Source organism: Akebia trifoliata, chromosome 6 (genome assembly GCF_017979445.1).
Source record: "Akebia trifoliata isolate Shusen 1 chromosome 6, ASM1797944v1, whole genome shotgun sequence".
Taxonomy (NCBI): domain Eukaryota; kingdom Viridiplantae; phylum Streptophyta; class Magnoliopsida; order Ranunculales; family Lardizabalaceae; genus Akebia; species Akebia trifoliata.
In genome coordinates this window covers 7001021-7019806 of record NC_141380.1, presented here as the reverse complement: position 1 = coordinate 7019806, position 18786 = coordinate 7001021, and the positions used below count along the sequence as shown (strand labels likewise).

Genomic DNA, 18786 nt, shown 5'->3' with positions numbered 1-18786 from the left:
ACAGGCTAGACCCGCAACTAGGCTTTGCCTAGTCCATAGACTATGGTCTTATCCAAGAACTAGTCCTGGGGCACGTGCAACGCCCACACATCACACACATTAGGTAAGTGAGGTGCGTCCTCGAGGAATTAATGCTCATAATGGTTATCAAACTCACGACATACGGGCATTAATCGTTTATCGGTTTGAAATTGTCATCGAGCCAACCCCTCGGGGTTAAAATCATCTAATATTATTTTCATTAAAAAAAAAATTGCCTACTATGTGGTCGAAATCCGGTGAACGGCTACAATGAATCCAACCGCATTGATCCGAAGTCGTTCCTAGCACCTCCCTCTCCGCGATGGCGTAGTACTTGCCAAAATCACTTCAACGCTTAGTCCTTAGTACTGGTTAGATTTTAATCTCCTCGAAAAGATCCATCTCAATAGTGCTTATTGTGCTATTTATCCCTCCTAACCGCCCATAAGGTTTCATCCTCTATAGGTTGTAATCATTGGATTTTTACTAACTCTATGGAGTTGTTTACATAATTGAGAGCTTCTGGATTGATTGTACTTACCTACATAAATCTCTTCTGGGATCTCCAGGATTGCCGTGCACACAACAATTTTACGATTTTCCTATAATTTGACTTAACCTACTTGGCAGGCCTGGTCTGACTTATTGTTGTGCTGCCCTGCCAGCCAGACTAGGGAGGTCCCTGCTCTGACCTACCTTGCCTGCAGGATTGAGCCTCATATCCTATTCTGCGTCTGTACCACTTAGTCGATTTGGACACGTGTATGACTTATATTAACACACAATTATTTCCCTCTATTACATCCCAATTTCTTATATTATTGAGCACACCCCAATTAAAGATTAAAACACATTCTTCAAACATTATCAAGGTTTAGTTTAGATTATAATCACAACGTTACAAAATATTATAAGACTCATTCAAACAATTCCCGTAGATTCTTATAATGATGATTAGGCTCATATAAAATCTTAAAACGAAAAAAATAGAAATTTAGAAGGGAAAAAAAATGAGACACCCCAAACTTCACTAATCTCCAACTATTCACTTTTATTTTCTTTATTTTTGATTGGGGTGTAATAAGTAAAATTTTGTGTGCTAATAGCAATTCTTTAAAAAAAAAAATCTAATATTATCCTAACTAAGAAACTAGTTAGTGATGAAAATAAAAATATTATTTATAATATATTTTAATTTACTCCATAAAGTCATATACATCCAAAATATATTATTTAAGCGGTTACATGGATTTAATGGGTGAGGCCTTAATCCTTCTTTTTGGAGGGCAGATCGGGCCGGGTTAAAGGGCCAATGGATTAAATTGACAACCCAAATAAGTAGGGCTTACTACATAGAATTCTGATTCTGTACTTCACAGTGTTAGTTAAATGTACATAACTTTGTATACAGCGAAATAATGAAGTGAGGGTAAAATTTGTTCTTTATTGGGTAAAAAGTTGATACTGTGCAGCTGTAAATATGAGTGGGGGGCGTCAGGATTCAGGACTATAAAAGACTAAACGGGGTATTTTTGTACTTTCCCTCAGAAAGGATAACAGTAAGGTTGAAGCGGGAGGAGGACCACCACGTTGAGGATGCGACGTAACATATCGCTGACATCTGAACGAGGGAGAGGACTGAGTGGCAGAGGTCGAGTCACATCAACTCGTCTCGTTGTGCCGCGAAGAGCGGACTACAGTGTGTACAGTACTACACAATGAGATTATCTGCCACGTCGTTATGTTAATGATGCCGGGGAAAATCCTACCACCACCACCACTATACTCCGTACGACCTCAGAATCGCTTTTTCCAAGACACTAATCCCGAGGCCCTTCCTGATCGCACTTCAATGTCTAAATTAATTAACGAATTTTCTCTTTTAAACCTCAAACGACGTTTGATGTAAGGCATTAAAAAACCTAATTCCCCAATTCTAAGCGATACGTTTGACGGTGTATTTCAAACTTAGTTTGAGACCTTAACTTTCCCTAAATAATTTGGTAAATCTTTCATGAAACTAAAACATATATGTTACGAGCTCTTTCAAACCTCTCTTTGAGCAGAAAAATAAAAATAAAAACAGATTTTAAAAGGATCTGTAAAAATAGATAAATAAAAGATAAAAAAGAGAATTTATCTATTAAAAAAATGTCAAGAAATGTTGTTTGCATCCACTGTCTTAAGTTCCTCACCTCTTAAGATGATTTTCTTGACGCAACATTGCAGGTGTCGATAAGCTTACTTGGCAAAGTTTTTAAGTGATGATATCAGAGATTTGAGTTCAAATTCTATGATTATCAAGCTATTGAATTTATTAAAAGATAGTTTTGTTAATTATAAAATAAAATAAAAAAGATTCTTGATCAAAGTTTTAAAACTTGGTTTCATGTCTTGTCTCGTCCATTTCTAATACTGAGTTGTCTTGGATGAGTTTTTTAATACATTTGAGATGTCTTGTTCAAAAATGAAAAAAATGAACATGGGGTTCTAAATCTCGTCTGCTACATTGTCTTGTCCATCTCGTCCATGGCTAATACAAAGATGACTCGGGCGATACGTCTCGATCTTGGACAAGTTTTGAAACCATGCACCAGATGTTTGTCATTTAGAAATCAACACTCCAACCATTTTCCCACCAACTCTGTACACAAAATTAGTGGACTTATAATGAACTCAATTGATTTGTACTTGTAATTAAATATTGGAGGTTGAAGAGTAATTGAAAGAAAAATATAATTGCTGATTTTTCTTTAGAAGAGAAGAACAAGAAAATGAAATTTGTATCTTCAATGGGTTGAGACATTTATCTTTTATAGATATCCAAGGGTCATGTTAAATCAATGCAATTGTTGGACATGACACCCATATAAAGAGAAAATAAAAAGATGTGATTTTGAGGTATTTAGACTAGAAGAAGAGAACTCAATGTCTGGTATTAAGGCCAATGATTCTCTTTTTCAAAATTCAAATGTAAGGATTTGAATCAAAATAGCCAATAATCGACGGTAACTAAGAGTTATAACAACTAGTAAAGAATAACACTCCCTGTGGTTTGTGAGATAATGAAAATTCCTCACTCGAGTCTCTAGTAAAAAATGAGCTCTAAATTCATATTTGATATATCAAAGATCAAAATAGTCAATGGTATCAAGTGATATTAACCTCGCATTACACTCTAAGCTTACCTAAACCAAATCGCCAAAGTTAAGGATCAAGATCCAAACACACAATGATTACTTTTTGTAGTTGGAAGGCATTGTTGAATTTATGTAAAAAATAAACACATGTAATCATGAGTGAACAATGCATGAATTGACAAGTGGCATAACTTTGCACATGCATCTGAAGGAACTAACCTCTATAATTATCAATATGCATTTTGGATGACACGCGCCTTAATGTGCATAAGGACAAAAGACTTGAGACATGAAGAAAAATCATGTGACGTGATCTAAAAAGGTGATATCATTAGAGAACTAAGTGATACAATTAAAAACATAAGAAAAAAAAATCTATACATAGGGTGTTTACAATGAAGAAAGTTTTGATATTTTTGTTGATTACAATTTAAACTCTACTAATTTTAAAGCTTACTTCATTGTCAAAGTGTTTGTAAGTTGAGTTACATCAGGATTCAAAAAATGAGAAAATATGATATGAAATATAGAGGCACCCGTACAATTTCTGAGGCTTCACAATGCTCATGTGGCTAACGTGACTCATAACCTATTTTCAAATGGAAGTAAATGAGAGGGGGCGCTATGCAAACCTAAAATCACCTCTTTGGCAAAGGGTGTGTTTGAAAACCGTAGGTTGAGCATGAAAGCTAGGAACTCATGCCAATTTGAGGAAATTGTGTGTTTGCAATGCATAAATGACGAGAATTATCGACCTGCCAACTCTTCAACTTTCTAAAAAATGGACTTTTCAACTTTCATCCTCGAGGGCAGGGGCGGATTTAGAGAGGGGGTTGTGGGGAAACTTGCCCCCACAAGAGTTTTCAAATTCTATGAATTAATGTACTATTGTGACAAATTTTAGCGACGGATAAAGAAATCTGCCATTATTGCCCCAACAACTTTTTTTTCCACTCTTAGTTGCCCCCACAACTATTTTTTTCACTCTTCATTGTCCCCACAAATTTTTTTCTACTCTTGGTTGCCCTCACATGAGCAAAATCTTGGCTCCACCCCTGCTCGAGGGATGAAAGTTGACAACTCCCTTCATCTAACAACTTTTTGAAAAGGATTCAAAGATAATCATCATCTTTCTATCTCTTTCTTTGATCTAGAAAGCAAAAGAAGACTACGAACTAGAAACATGGTTAATTGCATACGATTCTCATTTTTCATCCTTTCCCTCAGTCAATATCAACAAAAACTACAACAATAGCAAAAATCATGCCTCCATGAGAGTATGTATAGTTTAAAGCTTCTCATCCTCACTAAAATCTCAACATAAATATGCAATTCGTACAGTTCGCCATTAATGGATAGATCAGATCTCTTTTTTATGTTATTTTTGAGAGTGATTGGTTCCATGTTTCTCACTTCCCTCTCTCTATGTATTTTTCTCTAGTGTTAATTGTGTTCCTCTTCAACCCATTGATCGTACTTCCTTTTAATTGAGTATTGTGAATCGATTGCTTCTAAAAATTAGAATCAACAAGAACGAAAAGGAGGGTTACAACTTGTTCCTATAATGTAAAATTTTTGTTTTTTATTTTCTTGCTTTTATACCAACCAAACACCAAAGTTAGAACTAACTTTCAATCTCAACTCTCAGAAGTTGAACTTTTGAAAGTTGAACTCTCACAATTAACTCTCGTTTGCCAAACACACCCTAAAGGTAATAGAGAACTATCACATTAACGGAAGGGTCAAAGTAAAAAATTTCAAAGGGCAAAGAAAGAAATTTGTCGTGTTAACAAGATAAAGAGAGAAACCTCACATGCCAACTTTAATGGAAGTAGATAATGAAGTTTTTTTCTTTTTTTCTTTTTTAAGGTACAATATATATTTGCGTATAGAATTGATAACTAATGATGGTTGAGATAATCATTACATTATAATGTTATATTAGCTCAAGTCATTTGCATGACATATTGATTTCCATTTGAACACAGAATCTTTGAATAAAATACCCCTATAATTTCAAACTTAATCCAAAAAAGTACATTACCTAAAATAGTAATAATAGGTTCATACCTATAAAAATTGAATTATTTATTTCATTCCAAATTCCTTAACAAAATAGTGAATCTCATAAATTAATTAAAAAACGATATAAAATAAGACCAACCAAGTTATCAATTAACCTACAATATTTTAGGTGAGTAGACCCATCTATATTTTGGTGAATATTTGAGATAAGCTCAGGTTTAAGATTAATACTTATTGTCCCCCTCCCTCAATGTGAAGAGTTATTGTGCTCTTATTTCATGTTTAGAGTTATTGAGAAGATCTTAACAAAGAGAATACATCTTTGTCTAAGTTAAATTTATATGATTTATATACAAAAAAAAAAAAAAAAAAAAAAAAAAAAAACTACCTATTAGTCCCATCTAAATTGAATCATAAAATTAACAAAGATTTTAACTACACATGTACATTGATATATGAAATAAACAACAATGCTCATTTTTTATTTTTTATTTTTAGCAAAATTTTTTTCTTATTAACTTAATAAGATTTTTGTCTTGCTTAAAGTGGATTACCACATCAACAATCCAACACTACAGTCCTCAAATTTTCATTGAAAAATTAAAATTCAAAAGAATAATTCATAAAATAATATATTTTTTTTTATATACTTAATCGAAGATTTTGAAAATGGATAGTTATCAAACTTCCACGTCACTCCTAAAATTAAAATTAAAAATTAAAACGAGAAAAATAATTCTAATGATAGTCATAGTGTTTTTTAATAATTTAGAGCATTGTATTTTTGAAAGAAGCGCAGACGCTTCAAAATTTTGAAGGAATCCCTCAATTAAGATGACACGTGGTGACTTGTGAGATGTATTTCAAATGTTAATGAAAATATTGAAGGTTAAAATGTTAAAAAAAAAAGTTGTCAGGTTGAAGTGATGATTCTGTCGACTGATGAAAGGGATAAAAATGTCCCAAAAATGGAAGTGATTTGATATTCAAGCAACCATTTTGATTTGACTTCCATATAACCTAAATCATAAAATTATAATCACTTATTAGGCTTTGATTTGAGAAGTCTTTTGTTAAACCCTTCCTTCGTACATTGTTTTCACGTTCACGCCCGCGCAAAACTGTATCAGTATGAGAGAGAGAAAAAATTACGTAAAAAGGCAGCGCATTTTAAGCGCTGAAGTCGAGCGTACGCCGTAGGATCAATGAGAAAAAACTTTGAAGCGGACATCCACATTCAAATTTTGAAGAAGCCATCTTCATTGAATTACACGTGGCATTTTTAAGGAGGTATTTTAAAATTTTGGAAACATAGCCACGTGTCTTATAACGAGCAGGGTTTCTTCATAATTTTGAAGTGTCCTGTCTACTTCAAAGTTGGACTCCTCAGCATCTATACGATGCTGTTATCTCTCGTCTCTTCAGTGCTGTGCTGTCTCTCTCTCTATAGTCTTTTCTCTTGTATCCTAAAGTTTTTTCGTGGCACTGGGAGGCTTACGATAGCACATTCTCTAGCGACGTCAGCATCTCTTCGCGTGCCTTACTGTTCCGCTTCTGTAAGTTCTCTTTCTCTCTTAAAGTAAAAAAAAAAAAAAAACAAAATCTCCTTTAATCTCTCTCTCTCTCTCTCTCTCTGTTTATCTTTGAAGATTGAAGATGAAGATTTGAAGTTTTTTCTTTCTAGGTTTTCAATCGATAACAATTTTGATTTTATTTTGTCTCTGTTTTTGAAGATTTTTTTTTTTTTTTTTTTGGGCTTTGAAGATGCGTGGAAGGAGGACCTCGATCTTGAATGGTTAGAGAGCATTGTAAGTTTTTTCTTCAATTTCCAATGGATCGAGTAGTTTGCAGTTAGTTCTAGTAGAAATCTTTGTTTCTTTTGAAGTAATGAGGGTTTTATCTTGTTTGAATCTCTGTTTCGAAACATAAAATTTTGATTCACATATATTTCTATGCTTGTTTGGTAACATTTACGTGCTAATTTTTCTGCTCTGTGGAGTTTTTCCTTTTTTTTGGCTCTTCGATTATGTTGAAAATTGTGATGTTCGAGTATCTTGAGCAATCGATTTGCTCTTAGAGCTTAGATTAAAATAGAGTTCTCTGCCTTAAATCCCCATTTTTTTTGCGATCGGTTACAGATTCTACTAGAGAATACGGACACTCAAATGCGTAGAATTCTTGCTGAGAGTTTTTCTTCAAACCTCTAAATCTCTATTGAACTTGATCGAGCTTACTTGCTTAAAGCTTACTTCCCTTCTATTAAAACTTCTAATTTCAAAATCGACACTTCATTTATTTTTGGGAGATAAAAAACAGATCTATATGTTTGAACCATCTTCAGACCTAAACGTTCAATTTCGGTTGCTAGAAAATTCAATGAAAAGCTGTTGGATTACACATCTAAAAAAATGTGGTTGCTTTGATTTAAATGGATTTATGTTGTTTGTGTTGTAGTTTAAAAGTGGTTGCAAATACTTTTATCCCAAAAAATAAATGTTTAATAATCACCGTGCTGTAACAGATTTAAGGAAGGCGTTAGAACTATGAAGAAAATCAAGGTTTCTTGCTTTAATTTTTTTTTAGATTCTTATTTGAAAAAGTGGTATAAAATTGGCATGTCACTGCCATTTGTAATGTTTTTTTTTTTTTTTTTTCTCAATCTGCAAAATAAAATGTAAATCCGAAATCGTTACCCATTATGGAACTCTGTTCTTCACTTTATCAGAGAGTTATGTGAAATGTGGGAGATATATATTTTTTTATTTTCCTTTTTACCTTTTCTTGTTCAAAATTGAATCTGGAGGCATGTTCTCTTTACTAAAATTGTGGAATTTAGATTGTCAACTATTGCTTTAAAAAAAAAAAAACCTATACTAGATTATAAACTTGAGACTGTCTTCCATAGATCCAAATCAAGGTTTTCATTGTTTGCCCTGCCACAAACATTGCTGATTGAAAATTTAAAGGTGAAATTTTCAAATAGACTATATGAGCTAGTTAAGTGAGTTGATGAATGGTGTATTCCTAAGCTACGCTCCAATCTTGAGAGTTACATATCCCAGCATTCTTTATTGAATGGCCTTCAATTACGGAGGAAATGGACGATCAACCATGATCAATGGTAATCGAGAAGCAGTAAAAAAAACCATAAAACAATCACATGCAATGCAAGAGATGGATTTATGTGTGGTTGGACAAAGGATATTAGAATTTTGGACTAATTGAATAGTTAATTACTATTTTAACAGTCCCAATTATCAACTGATTTGCTTAGCTAGCTTGATCTGTGAAAGCTGTAGATACCCTGTACAGACACATAAGCTCATTGTAACACACATACATGCAAACACTAGAGGGCTCTTTACATGAATGAACACACGACACCCTAGATGTCACTCGCAAGACTAAATATTGTTTGGGCTTTTTGAACCTTACTGGTGCTTTCTGTTGTCCTTGTAAAGCACTTAATTTTGCTTGATAGGATTTCTTCCTTATTTTAGTTTATTTGGTTCTTTTCGTTGGCTAGCTGGGTGGGTGTGCATGGCCTGATGTGAGGGGGATTTTAAGTATTCATTGATGTTTAATCCAAGTCTGTTGATGAGTTAATGTCGTTGAGGTGAATGAATAACTATTGAATTGTTTATTCTGTCATTTTTATTTTATTTTTCCTAAAACTGTGATTTTTGGTTGGTTCTCTGCTTTCTATGGGGTTTAGTTGTTAACTCCCTGCCTAAATTTTCAATTAAAAAAATATTTTTGTTGTTTCAGATGGATTCTGAGGCAGTAATATTCCCTTGTCAACATCAAGCAAAGTCTTATACTTCAGCTTTCACCTCTGTTCAGATACATTATGAATAATCCGAGACAATGGGCTGTTGTGTTTGTCACTGGAAATGAAGGAGAGGCAACGGTGGAGAGTTGAGGAGGACGCTCTTTTACGTGCGTATGTGAAGCAATATGGCCCGAGGGAATGGAACTTTGTGTCCCAACGTATGAACGTACCATTCGACAGGGATGCCAAATCTTGCTTAGAAAGGTGGAAGAACTATCTCAAGCCAGGCATCAAGAAGGGTCCTCTCACCGAGGAGGAACAGCGCCTTGTCATCCGCCTTCAAGACAAGCACGGTAACAAGTGGAAGAAGATTGCAGCTGAGGTCCCAGGCCGCACTGCAAAGAGGCTAGGAAAGTGGTGGGAAGTCTTCAAAGAGAAGCAACAAAGGGAGCAGAAGGAGAACAACAAGACCCTCAACCCAATTGAGGAGGGAAAGTACGATCGCATCCTTGAGACCTTCGCGGAAAAGCTGACGAAAGAGCGTCCAAACCCTCCATTCCTCATGACCAATTCCAATGGTGGTTTCCTCCACTCTGATCCACCTCCCGCTCCACCTCCTACTATGCTTCCGTCATGGCTTTCTAATTCGAATGCCACACCTATTGTAGGGCCATCGTCTCCCTCTGTTGCTCTAACTCTCTCACCCTCAACAGTTACTCCACCTACCACGATCCCATGGTTGCAGACCGAAAGAGTGGGAACAGATAACGCGTCTCTAGTCTTGGGCAGTTTGCCGCAACACGGGGCAGTTTCTACAGGCGTAGTAGACAAGATAATGGTTTCCGAGCTTGTGGAGTGTTGTAGAGAGTTGGAAGACGGGCACCGAGCTTGGGCAGCACACAAGAAGGAAGTAGCCTGGAGGCTTAGGCGGGTGGAACTGCAGTTGGAGTCTGAGAAGGCATGTCGGAGGAGAGAGAAAATGGAGGAGATAGAGTCAAAGATTAGGGCCCTTTGGGATGAACAGAAGGCGACGATGGACAGGATCGAGGTAGAGTATAGGGAACAACTAGCAGGTTTGAGGAGGGATGCTGAAGCCAAGGAGCAGAAGTTGGCAGAGCAGTGGTCTGCCAAGCATGCTCGCTTAACAAAATTTATAGAGCAGATGGGATGCTGGTCCAGGCCTGCTGAACCCAATGGCAGGTGAGATGGATTGGTTCTTTTGGTTTGTCGGTCACTTTGGGTCCTTTGTGCTCTTATTTCATGTAAACCTCAACTCCAACCTTTTCGATTTTCCTATATTTAATGATCGTATGTGCATTATTTCCTGATGCAACTGTTAGGGGTATCTTCCAAGTGTTCTGTCAAGTTTAAAGAAACCTTCCTCATGTGTAGTGGGACTGGATTGTTTCTTCCTGAGATGCAGCGAATGAGATGGTTGATATAGATGGAATGATGGATTGGTAGATTGATAAAATTTATCTTACTGAAATTCAATAGGTATGGATTGAGTTCTCAAGGTTTTTCAAATTCAATCCAAATTAATGAGGTCATGTGATGATGGCACCGAGGTATGTACAATTCGTTATAGGGTTGGAACTTTTGAAATATTATCCAGGTTGACAACACAAGTGGGAGTACAAATACAGTCAAAGTGCCTGCTGTACACAGGCACATTCACATCCACCAGCTTTTCACCAATAACCATTGATGAAAACCTTAAAGATGATCAGAGAAAATGATCTAAATTTCCCAAATTCAAATATAAATTCGTTCAAATAACCGAGGAAAAGCTAGTAATGTCTTTCATTCTCATTGCGACACCAGAATCCGGACCAGACCATATCCTCTGTTCTCCAACCCAGAGGCAACCAGTTGTGAGTCTTCGGCTATAATGGCACCATCACTAGCTCCAATTGATCCCTCTCTTCCATTACTTCTGTGGCAGAGACTCCGACAAACATTCTTTATCTTGTAACATTGGAAAGGCCCGATTTTTTGGGGAGATGTACAAGTGTGTATAAGCAAGACCCAAATAAAGATGTCAAGGGCTAATTAGAGATCGTTCTCACCAGAAATCAATTCTTTTCATAACCCTCATCTAATGTATAGCTTAAGATAACTGTGAAATTGATAGTCCAGAATTTTAAACCACTAGTTCATTTTATAGAAGGCTGGAAAAATTAAGTGTGAGCTTGGTAACACGTCTGAAGTCTGAATGGAGGTGGTCCACTGAAGTTTTATTTCCATTTGTTTCCTTTCAGATATCAGACTTTAGAATCGAAATTCAGAAATTTTAAATCAATGACGAGGGACGTTGGATGAAACTTCTAAAGTTTAATTTTCTTATTTCCAGACTCCAAACTTTAGAAGTGTTATCAAACATAGCCTAAATGGTGTGATTTTTGGTGAGACATACATGTGCGCATACACATCTAAAAATTCTAGTTCTGCCTCACATGCATCCACAAAAAAGCCTTAGGAGTAAGCAAAACGAGCCATGTTCCTTAAAAAGACAAACTTGCTGTCATAGGAATTGAGTTTATATCTACTTTCACCATCTCCATTCACATTCTTTTGGGTCTTCCTCTCTTTCTGGATGAGCTGAAGAATTATACATAAATTTTGAACAGGTGAAAAGAAATAGAAGTTTTCTTTCTTACTAGGACCTTCCAAAGAAGCAGCTAATTCTAGGTCTAAACTATATTTTGCCATGGTTACGATGCCAAGATAAACATCAGTATTAAAACTTTGTAGGTATGTAATCTCATTTCTACCTTTCCGTGTTACAATATCCATCCATCACAAACAAATTTGCCTCTTTCACCCTCTCCTCTCTCCTTACCATGTTATAGCTGTAAATCAAGACTGATAATTCTCTCTTTCTTCTTCCTACTTTTTCTTTTGTAAGCAGCACCAATGATATCAAACCATTCATGGTGAGGTGAAAGAAGCTTACATTGAAACCAGAAAACAAATCTTGACTCTTAGGCCGATGGTTGATGGTAGGAAGCTTCCCTCCCCAGGATCATTCATGTGGTCTTCCTCAAACAGTTTTTGCATTAAACCATCATTTGATTTTAAGTGCGGGGTGATGCTTTAGAGCTCATATTCAAAGATCTGCTTGGAGAGTCTCCACAATCCACCTTATTGAAGCACTAAGGCACCAAATTCCATCACATCTTCTGAGATGTGTCTCTAATAAATACCGACCAAGACGGAACCACATTGTTAATTTTCCACTGCTACAATGTTGATCTTTCTACAGAGCCCATGTTGCCTCTCCATGGGCATTAGTTGCCCTTGTCATATATGCAACAAGTAGTCCAGATTTATTTCTAGTTATCTTCCTGTTTGGCTTTAGCTATTGCACTATAATTTGAGCTTGATGGCTGCAATCCTGACCCTACCATCTCGTTAAGCAGAACCTCGGCCTCTTTCCACTTCCCATCCTTGCAAAGAACACCAATGGTCAGACTATAGCTACCCATGTTCGGAACCATTCCATTTGCTCTCATTTCTTTAAGCAATCTCAAAGCCCTATAAGAACTCCCTTGTTTGCAATATCCATAAATCATTATATTGTATATCACATCATTTGGTGTCAGACGCTTCTCACTCATCGATCTGAACAGCTTCAATGCATCCTTCATATTACCTCTAAGGCACAACCCATGTATCAAGACCCCGTAAGTGCAGACATCTGATACCAAACCAGCCTTTTCCATGGAAGATTGCATCTCGAATGCTTTCTCCATGTTGTCTAATCTAACAAAGGCATAGACAAGGATTGTATATGTCACTCTAGAAGGAGATATTCCTCTTTCCTCCATTTCTCTAACAAAATTGATAGCTTCCACTAAATTTCCAACTCTACAAAAACCTGCAATCAGAATGTTATAAGTAACTAATGTCACAGATGGACCGCTCGCTTTCATCTGATCAAATACCCTCAAAGCTTTATCAAACTTCCCTACTTTACAAAACCCATCAATTAGAGTGTTGTAAGTTATTGAACTCGGACATAAACCCGCCTTCCTCATCCGTCCCAACAACTTCTCAGCCTCCACAGGCTTCCTCTCTTGACATAACCCACCAATTAGTGTGTTATAAGTCACAACATTATACACTACTCCCTTCTCACGCATTTCCTCAAACAGTTCGAAAGCTCGACCCAAATTACCATCACGACAATACTCGTGAATCATCGAATTGTACGTATATATGTTAGGAACAACTCCTCTAACCTTCATCTCCTCATAGAGCTCAAACCCATCCTTCTTAAGGCCTCTCTTGAAATACCCATTAATTATAGATGTGTAGGTGAACTCATTAGCAACCAAACCCAACTTTTCCATCTTGAAGAACAATTTTTTCGCCTCTTCGATATCGCCACTCTTACAATATCCATCGATCAAAGTAGAGTATATTACAACACTGGGAGACAAACCCATCTCCTCCATTTGAGATAAAAGCTCAAACCCTTTGATCAAATCACCAACCTCACAACAACCCTTAATCATTATTCCAAAACTATAACTATCTAATTCAATTTTATTCTTTACTTCATTGAAAACCCTCCAAGATTTTTCAAATAAATTCAACTTGAGAAGAACACTTAAAAGATTATTGAAAGTGTTTGATCTTGGTACAAGGCCTTGGTTAATCATCTGATGGAAGTACAAGAGGGATTCTTCATGCATTTGAGATTGAATATGAGCCTTTATAATTGCTTCATATAGAAGAAGATTGGATGATGTAGAATTCACATTGGGGTGTGTTAAATGGCCGAGGAGAGATGCGGGGGTGAAGTATAGAGAGGAGAGCCTACCAGAGAGTAATTGTAGAAGGAGAGAATGAGCTTCTGATAACATGTTGGAGGAGAGAAGGAGGTGAAGGATAAAGGTTGTGGACTCATGGGTGTGTTGGAAACCTTGGCTAATAGAGGAGTTGAAGAGTGAGATAGCTTTAAGTGGTGGGGTTTTCACCATTTTTTGAATAAGATTCAAAGCTTGCTGGGTTTGGGACATTTTTTGCTCTCTCTCACACACACGAAAGTCGTTTTTGAAGGATAAAGCAGAGTTTGATTTTGCTTAAATAGTCAAAGAAGACGACTTTGCACATTATGGAGAAATGACGAGGGAGAATAACATGAGATAGTTTTGGAATTAAAAGTGAGGGACAAGGCTTCGAAAAATACTCATTCAATAATTTAACGGGTAGTTTGGGAATTTTGAAAAGTGTGGGGGATAAAAATGTAAAAAATGACCGTTTGGGCAAACCATGTCACTTCTAATGGAACATGAGAAGTCAAAAGCTGATTTGAGTCGCTTCTGGTCCGTTTTTGATTCCTCATTTTTGTGGGAAATAGAGGTTGATCCAAGATGCATTTTTTTTTGGATCTAAAAGTGAGATGTTGGCTGGCCTCCCAAATGGAATTCGACTTTGAAGGAACCCTCCTCGTTACAAGGCACGTGGTACTTGAATTTATTTTGCGCCCCTACATTTCTGAAAGAAAAGAAAGAAAAAAGAAATATCTCCTTAGAAATGTCACATGTCTTGCAGCGAGGATGGTTTCTTCAAAATTTTGAAGCGGGCTGTCTGCTTCAAAGTAATTTCCTCCAAAATGTATTTCCAAAGGCAACCTCACGAAGCTAAATGGTGAATTTCATACCAGTTTTTATTGTATTACTCCACTTTTTGAATAATCACAAAATTGAACATGACTGTTAAGAGTCACGGTAAATTAATCAACTCTCTATGAGCATTATCGGTCATTTGTTCATGAGGGAAAAATCAATTCCACGATGCACATACAAGACAAGACAGGAGAAGAAAGCACAAAGTTTTTTACAAGAATTTTTGAAAATCTCAAGATCATTGGAGCTACCCCATTTGTTTTCTTTACAAAAGGCTAAATTCATTTCTTCTTTGAATGGGACTGGAACTTTAAATACAAAAATGTTGCAATAGAAAATATCTTTCATGTGTCCCACTTGAAGTGAGTTTAACTCTGTTTGGTAATATAAGGTTTTTATTTTTTATTTTTTTATATTTATATTTTATTTTATACCAAATAGATCACTTCTTGTACTTTGTTTTTATTTTTACTTTTAGCGAAGGTATAAAAATAAAGAGTCGTGATAATCTGACACTTTTTTTTTGAGACGCCTTCATCACAAAATCGTAGATCATTTGCCTTGGGATACACACATGAAAAGATTTATGATTTTATAACTGGCAGGTCAAAGAGCGTATGGGGGGCGTCTAAAAAAAGGGAGCATTAGCTTAGTCAAAAATAAATTCTTAAAAATATAAGTTCAATAGATGCCGTTAAGATCCTAACCTAGATTAATTTAAATCACCATATTGAAAAGCAAACCAGACCAGCCAAAGGTCATGACATGCTACAAACCATGGTGGTCCTCCACCATGAATGGTTCCTTAGTTGGTGCTTTCAAGGAAGTCTGGAATTTTTCTTTACTAAGGAATGATGAAAGCTTAGGTTCCTTTAATTGGAAACAACTTTAATGAGAATGACTTATATGGGGTTGTCAGCTAAGGACGGGTGACCCAACCTTACCCACTCAACGATAGGAAAAAGAGAAGAAAAACTTTATTTTTTTATATCTTCTTTCTCTTGAACAACCTCCAGCAAACTCATGGCAGTTGGCCAGTTGGGGCAGTCTGCAATCCAAGCTGGTCCAGCCATTTTACATATATTTATTCGCACTCTTGTAGATAGAATGTCTGCATTTGAGTTGCAAATTATACAGTGGCTTTAACTATAGATATTTGAAAATTAATTTTAACCAAATTATCATTATTTTTTTAGGAGGAAAATATGATTTTATCCCGTGAGATGCATTGCCAACTCAAAATCCATACCAAAAACATCAATACGAGTGAAGTTAATTGTGTTGTGTAAATATCTAGTATTCTGTCGGTCATACGGTGATGAGCTGTGGGGGTTTCTATTTTTGGGAAGATAGACACATTTTAGCAACTCCCAATTTTATAAATACAGATCTCTAGATCTTTAAAACTCAAAAGAAAATAGAAAAATCTTAGAGGGACTTTGTTTTTCACTATGTTTCACACTGCATTGATGTGATGGCCATAGATGTATTTTCTTGAGATACGAGTGAAAACATCTATGGTTATGTGCACATCTCCTCGTCAGCGTAGTGAAAAACAAAGTCTTTCTCCCAAACACGATTCAAGAAAATAATAATTATTCTTGATTTGATTTGTGGACATGGGCACACTCTCGAATCAAGTAAATCCTTGTGTTTTGTGTGATTTTTGTATTTTTTATTATTTTATTTTTTCACAAATTGAATTATGATTCAGGATCCCAAAGTGAGTGATAAAACAATTTGAAATCCAAAGGCAAATCATATCATCTTATTAATGTTCGAAAAGTACCTAGATAATAAGTTAAGATTGCTACCTAACACCTAACTGAAAGCATAATTTATATATATATATATATATATATATATATGATCTCAAATATCATGAATAAATCCATGATTAAAATCTCAATAGAAATCTTTTTTACATGGAAAGTTTCTCAAAAAAATATACTCATCTATAATTTATAAAGGTAAGATTTGACCTAAAGAAAACTTTGAATTTGCTTTTGACTCCCTTCGATAAAACCATCTTTCTTATCTATTATTTTCTAGACAGATTCCAAATTCCTTTATCCGATAACTAGTTGACGTATATGAATTTGATGCCAGCTCCTCACATAAATTTTTTTTTATGTGAGGTGCCTAAGTTAACACATCATGTCATGAACCAATTAGGAAGCGAGACCTTCACCAACATAAATTTGATATCTTCCCCTAAAAATGTATTGTGATACACTCAATTGGGCCTACTCATCTTACTTTATTCAAACCATCCATTGTTAAACTTATACACAACAAATAATAATACTAGACAGTTACTATTGCCACACAAAACTCTGTGCAATTCTATGGTGATTTACATAAGAGTTGGTGTGGCAATAGCAATGATCTAATACTAATAATAACAATAATAACAAGAGTCGTGATGGAGTGACATTAAAATTGACATTGTTTCATACATAGTTGTCATGGAGGTGTGCACATAACGACAAATACTTTTCACTCGTATCTTGATGAAAAACATATATGATTCCGTGCATATATCTATGTCAACGATGTGTGAAATGGTGTTGATTTTAATGTCACTTGCACATTTTCCTACTAATAATAATAATTTGACTTTTGGGTATCAAAATAATCTAGCAATCTGCAACAATCAGCCATGCAATGTTTTCAAACTAATAAATAGAATTCACCAATCAAGTTAGAATGGTAGGGTATGGGTCCACCAAAAGTCATAAAAAAAGTATTCCACAAAGAAAAAAAAAAAAAAAAAGAAAGACTTTTGAATTAGAGTGGGACCCTTTAATGTGGGTCCCAATCATGGGTATATTTCACATGAAGATAGAAATTACCATCAAAAGACCATGACCCTTTACCCATAATGACCATCCAGGTGCACTTATATCAACAAATCCACCCAATCAATATTATCACTTGGAGAATTGATTGTTAGACCTACACTTCCCACTCCCACTCCCCATGGAAGACAAAGAGAAGAAGAAATACAAACATAAACACCAACACACCAAACCCACATCAGATCCTATTTTCAAACCCAGCTCCAATGTTAAGGGACTCAGATTTGGTGGCCAATTCATTGTAAAATCCTTCACCGTTCGACGAGCTACGCCTCTCGAGCTTTCACGTCTTCTTCTTCCTCTTTCACTCTCCAACCATTCCAACAACCACCCATTTGTATCAACCACAGCCTTCTTGCCAACTAACTTCACCATCTTAGCTCACCAAGCATGGCACACCCTCACACTTGGCCTCGGCACGAAGAAGTCTAAAATTATCCTATTTGTGTTCGAATCGATGAAGATGAAGACGGGTGTGGAGCGTATATGGCCACCCGAGATTCCACTCGGTGAAGTGAACCGGAAACTTATAAGGGATCTAACCGGGTTTGAGATGGCTCGGTTCAAGTTTAGAAAAGGGTGCATCACCTTCTATGTGTATGGGGTAAGAAAGGTTGGTAGCTCGGGCTTTTCATGTGCTAATGATCTTAAGATGATTCTACAGTCTGTGGTTTCACTCAAGGATTTCTTGGATCATACGGCCATGCTTGCATTGCCAAGACAGAGGGGCATTAATTATTCACCTCCTGTTGCCATGGCTCACTAATCCAATTCTTCTTCTTTTCTCTCTGATTTTATGGTTGATATTTTTTCTTTCTTTTTTTGCTTTTTTATAGTGGAGATTGCTTTATTTATTTTTATTTTTTCTACTTTTCTTTTGTTTAATTGTAAATTAGAATGTGAAAATTAGAGTAGTTAGTGGAAAGTTATTGTTTGTTGATATTTTTAGAAGTGAAAAATTCTATTTATTTATTTATTTTTTCATTTTAAAATTAGATCAAGTAGTGAATGGAATTTAAAAATAAAAATAAAAAATCTCAAACAACATTTAATGAAAGAATTATTGTACATTTTGTTTGAGATACCTTATTGAACATTATTATTAGGATCAACTAATTGCCAGATCACCCAGTACCAATTGCAAGTTTGCGACGCAAGAGGTGCATAATGAGCATTATTTTCTTTTTCAGTTTTTTTTTTCTTGATTGGTCTAAGCTTGTGATGTCGTTCTTTTTCTTTGTTTTCTTCATCATTCCAAAATTAAAAAGAAGAAGATTGCACTCCATCATCATCATCTTATTTTTTTTATTTTCTTCATCTCCTTCTTTTTT

At 35.7% G+C, this 18786-nt stretch overlaps 3 protein-coding genes across 4 annotated transcripts; 2 read left to right on the top strand and 1 right to left on the bottom strand.

The window, feature by feature from the left end:
- The first annotated feature begins 6588 nt into the window (after positions 1-6588).
- On the top strand, positions 6589-10283 carry LOC147399975 (transcription factor AS1-like). Of its 2 annotated transcripts, XM_086445560.1 has the most exons (3): positions 6589-6742; positions 6951-6994; positions 8955-10283. In XM_086445560.1, the coding sequence occupies exon 3, from the start codon at positions 9080-9082 to the stop codon at positions 10160-10162; it is 1083 nt and encodes a 360-aa protein (XP_086301686.1). In that variant the 5' UTR covers positions 6589-6742; positions 6951-6994; positions 8955-9079; the 3' UTR covers positions 10163-10283. The 2 variants fall into 2 exon arrangements, with proteins under 2 accessions (XP_086301686.1, XP_086301687.1); XM_086445561.1 differs by lacking the exon at positions 6589-6742 and having other exon boundaries at positions 6804-6994.
- Positions 10284-10427: 144 nt separating this feature from the next.
- Positions 10428-14113, bottom strand: LOC147399974 (Pentatricopeptide repeat (PPR-like) superfamily protein). The gene has a single exon (XM_086445559.1). It carries the CDS (start codon positions 13983-13985, stop codon positions 12294-12296), a length of 1692 nt encoding a protein of 563 aa, XP_086301685.1. The 5' UTR covers positions 13986-14113; the 3' UTR covers positions 10428-12293.
- A 3407-nt stretch (positions 14114-17520) lies between these two features.
- Positions 17521-18427, top strand: LOC147399973 (uncharacterized). Its single transcript, XM_086446632.1, has one exon. It carries the CDS (start codon positions 17577-17579, stop codon positions 18219-18221), a length of 645 nt encoding a protein of 214 aa, XP_086302758.1. The 5' UTR covers positions 17521-17576; the 3' UTR covers positions 18222-18427.
- Positions 18428-18786: the final 359 nt, after the last annotated feature.

Bases quoted from the DNA above. Each gene is read 5' to 3' on its own strand.
- LOC147399975 (XM_086445560.1), top strand. From the start codon at position 9,080: ATGAAGGAGAGGCAACGGTGGAGAGTTGAGGAGGACGCTCTTTTACGT.
- LOC147399974 (XM_086445559.1), bottom strand. From the start codon at position 13,985: ATGTCCCAAACCCAGCAAGCTTTGAATCTTATTCAAAAAATGGTGAAA.
- LOC147399973 (XM_086446632.1), top strand. From the start codon at position 17,577: ATGGAAGACAAAGAGAAGAAGAAATACAAACATAAACACCAACACACC.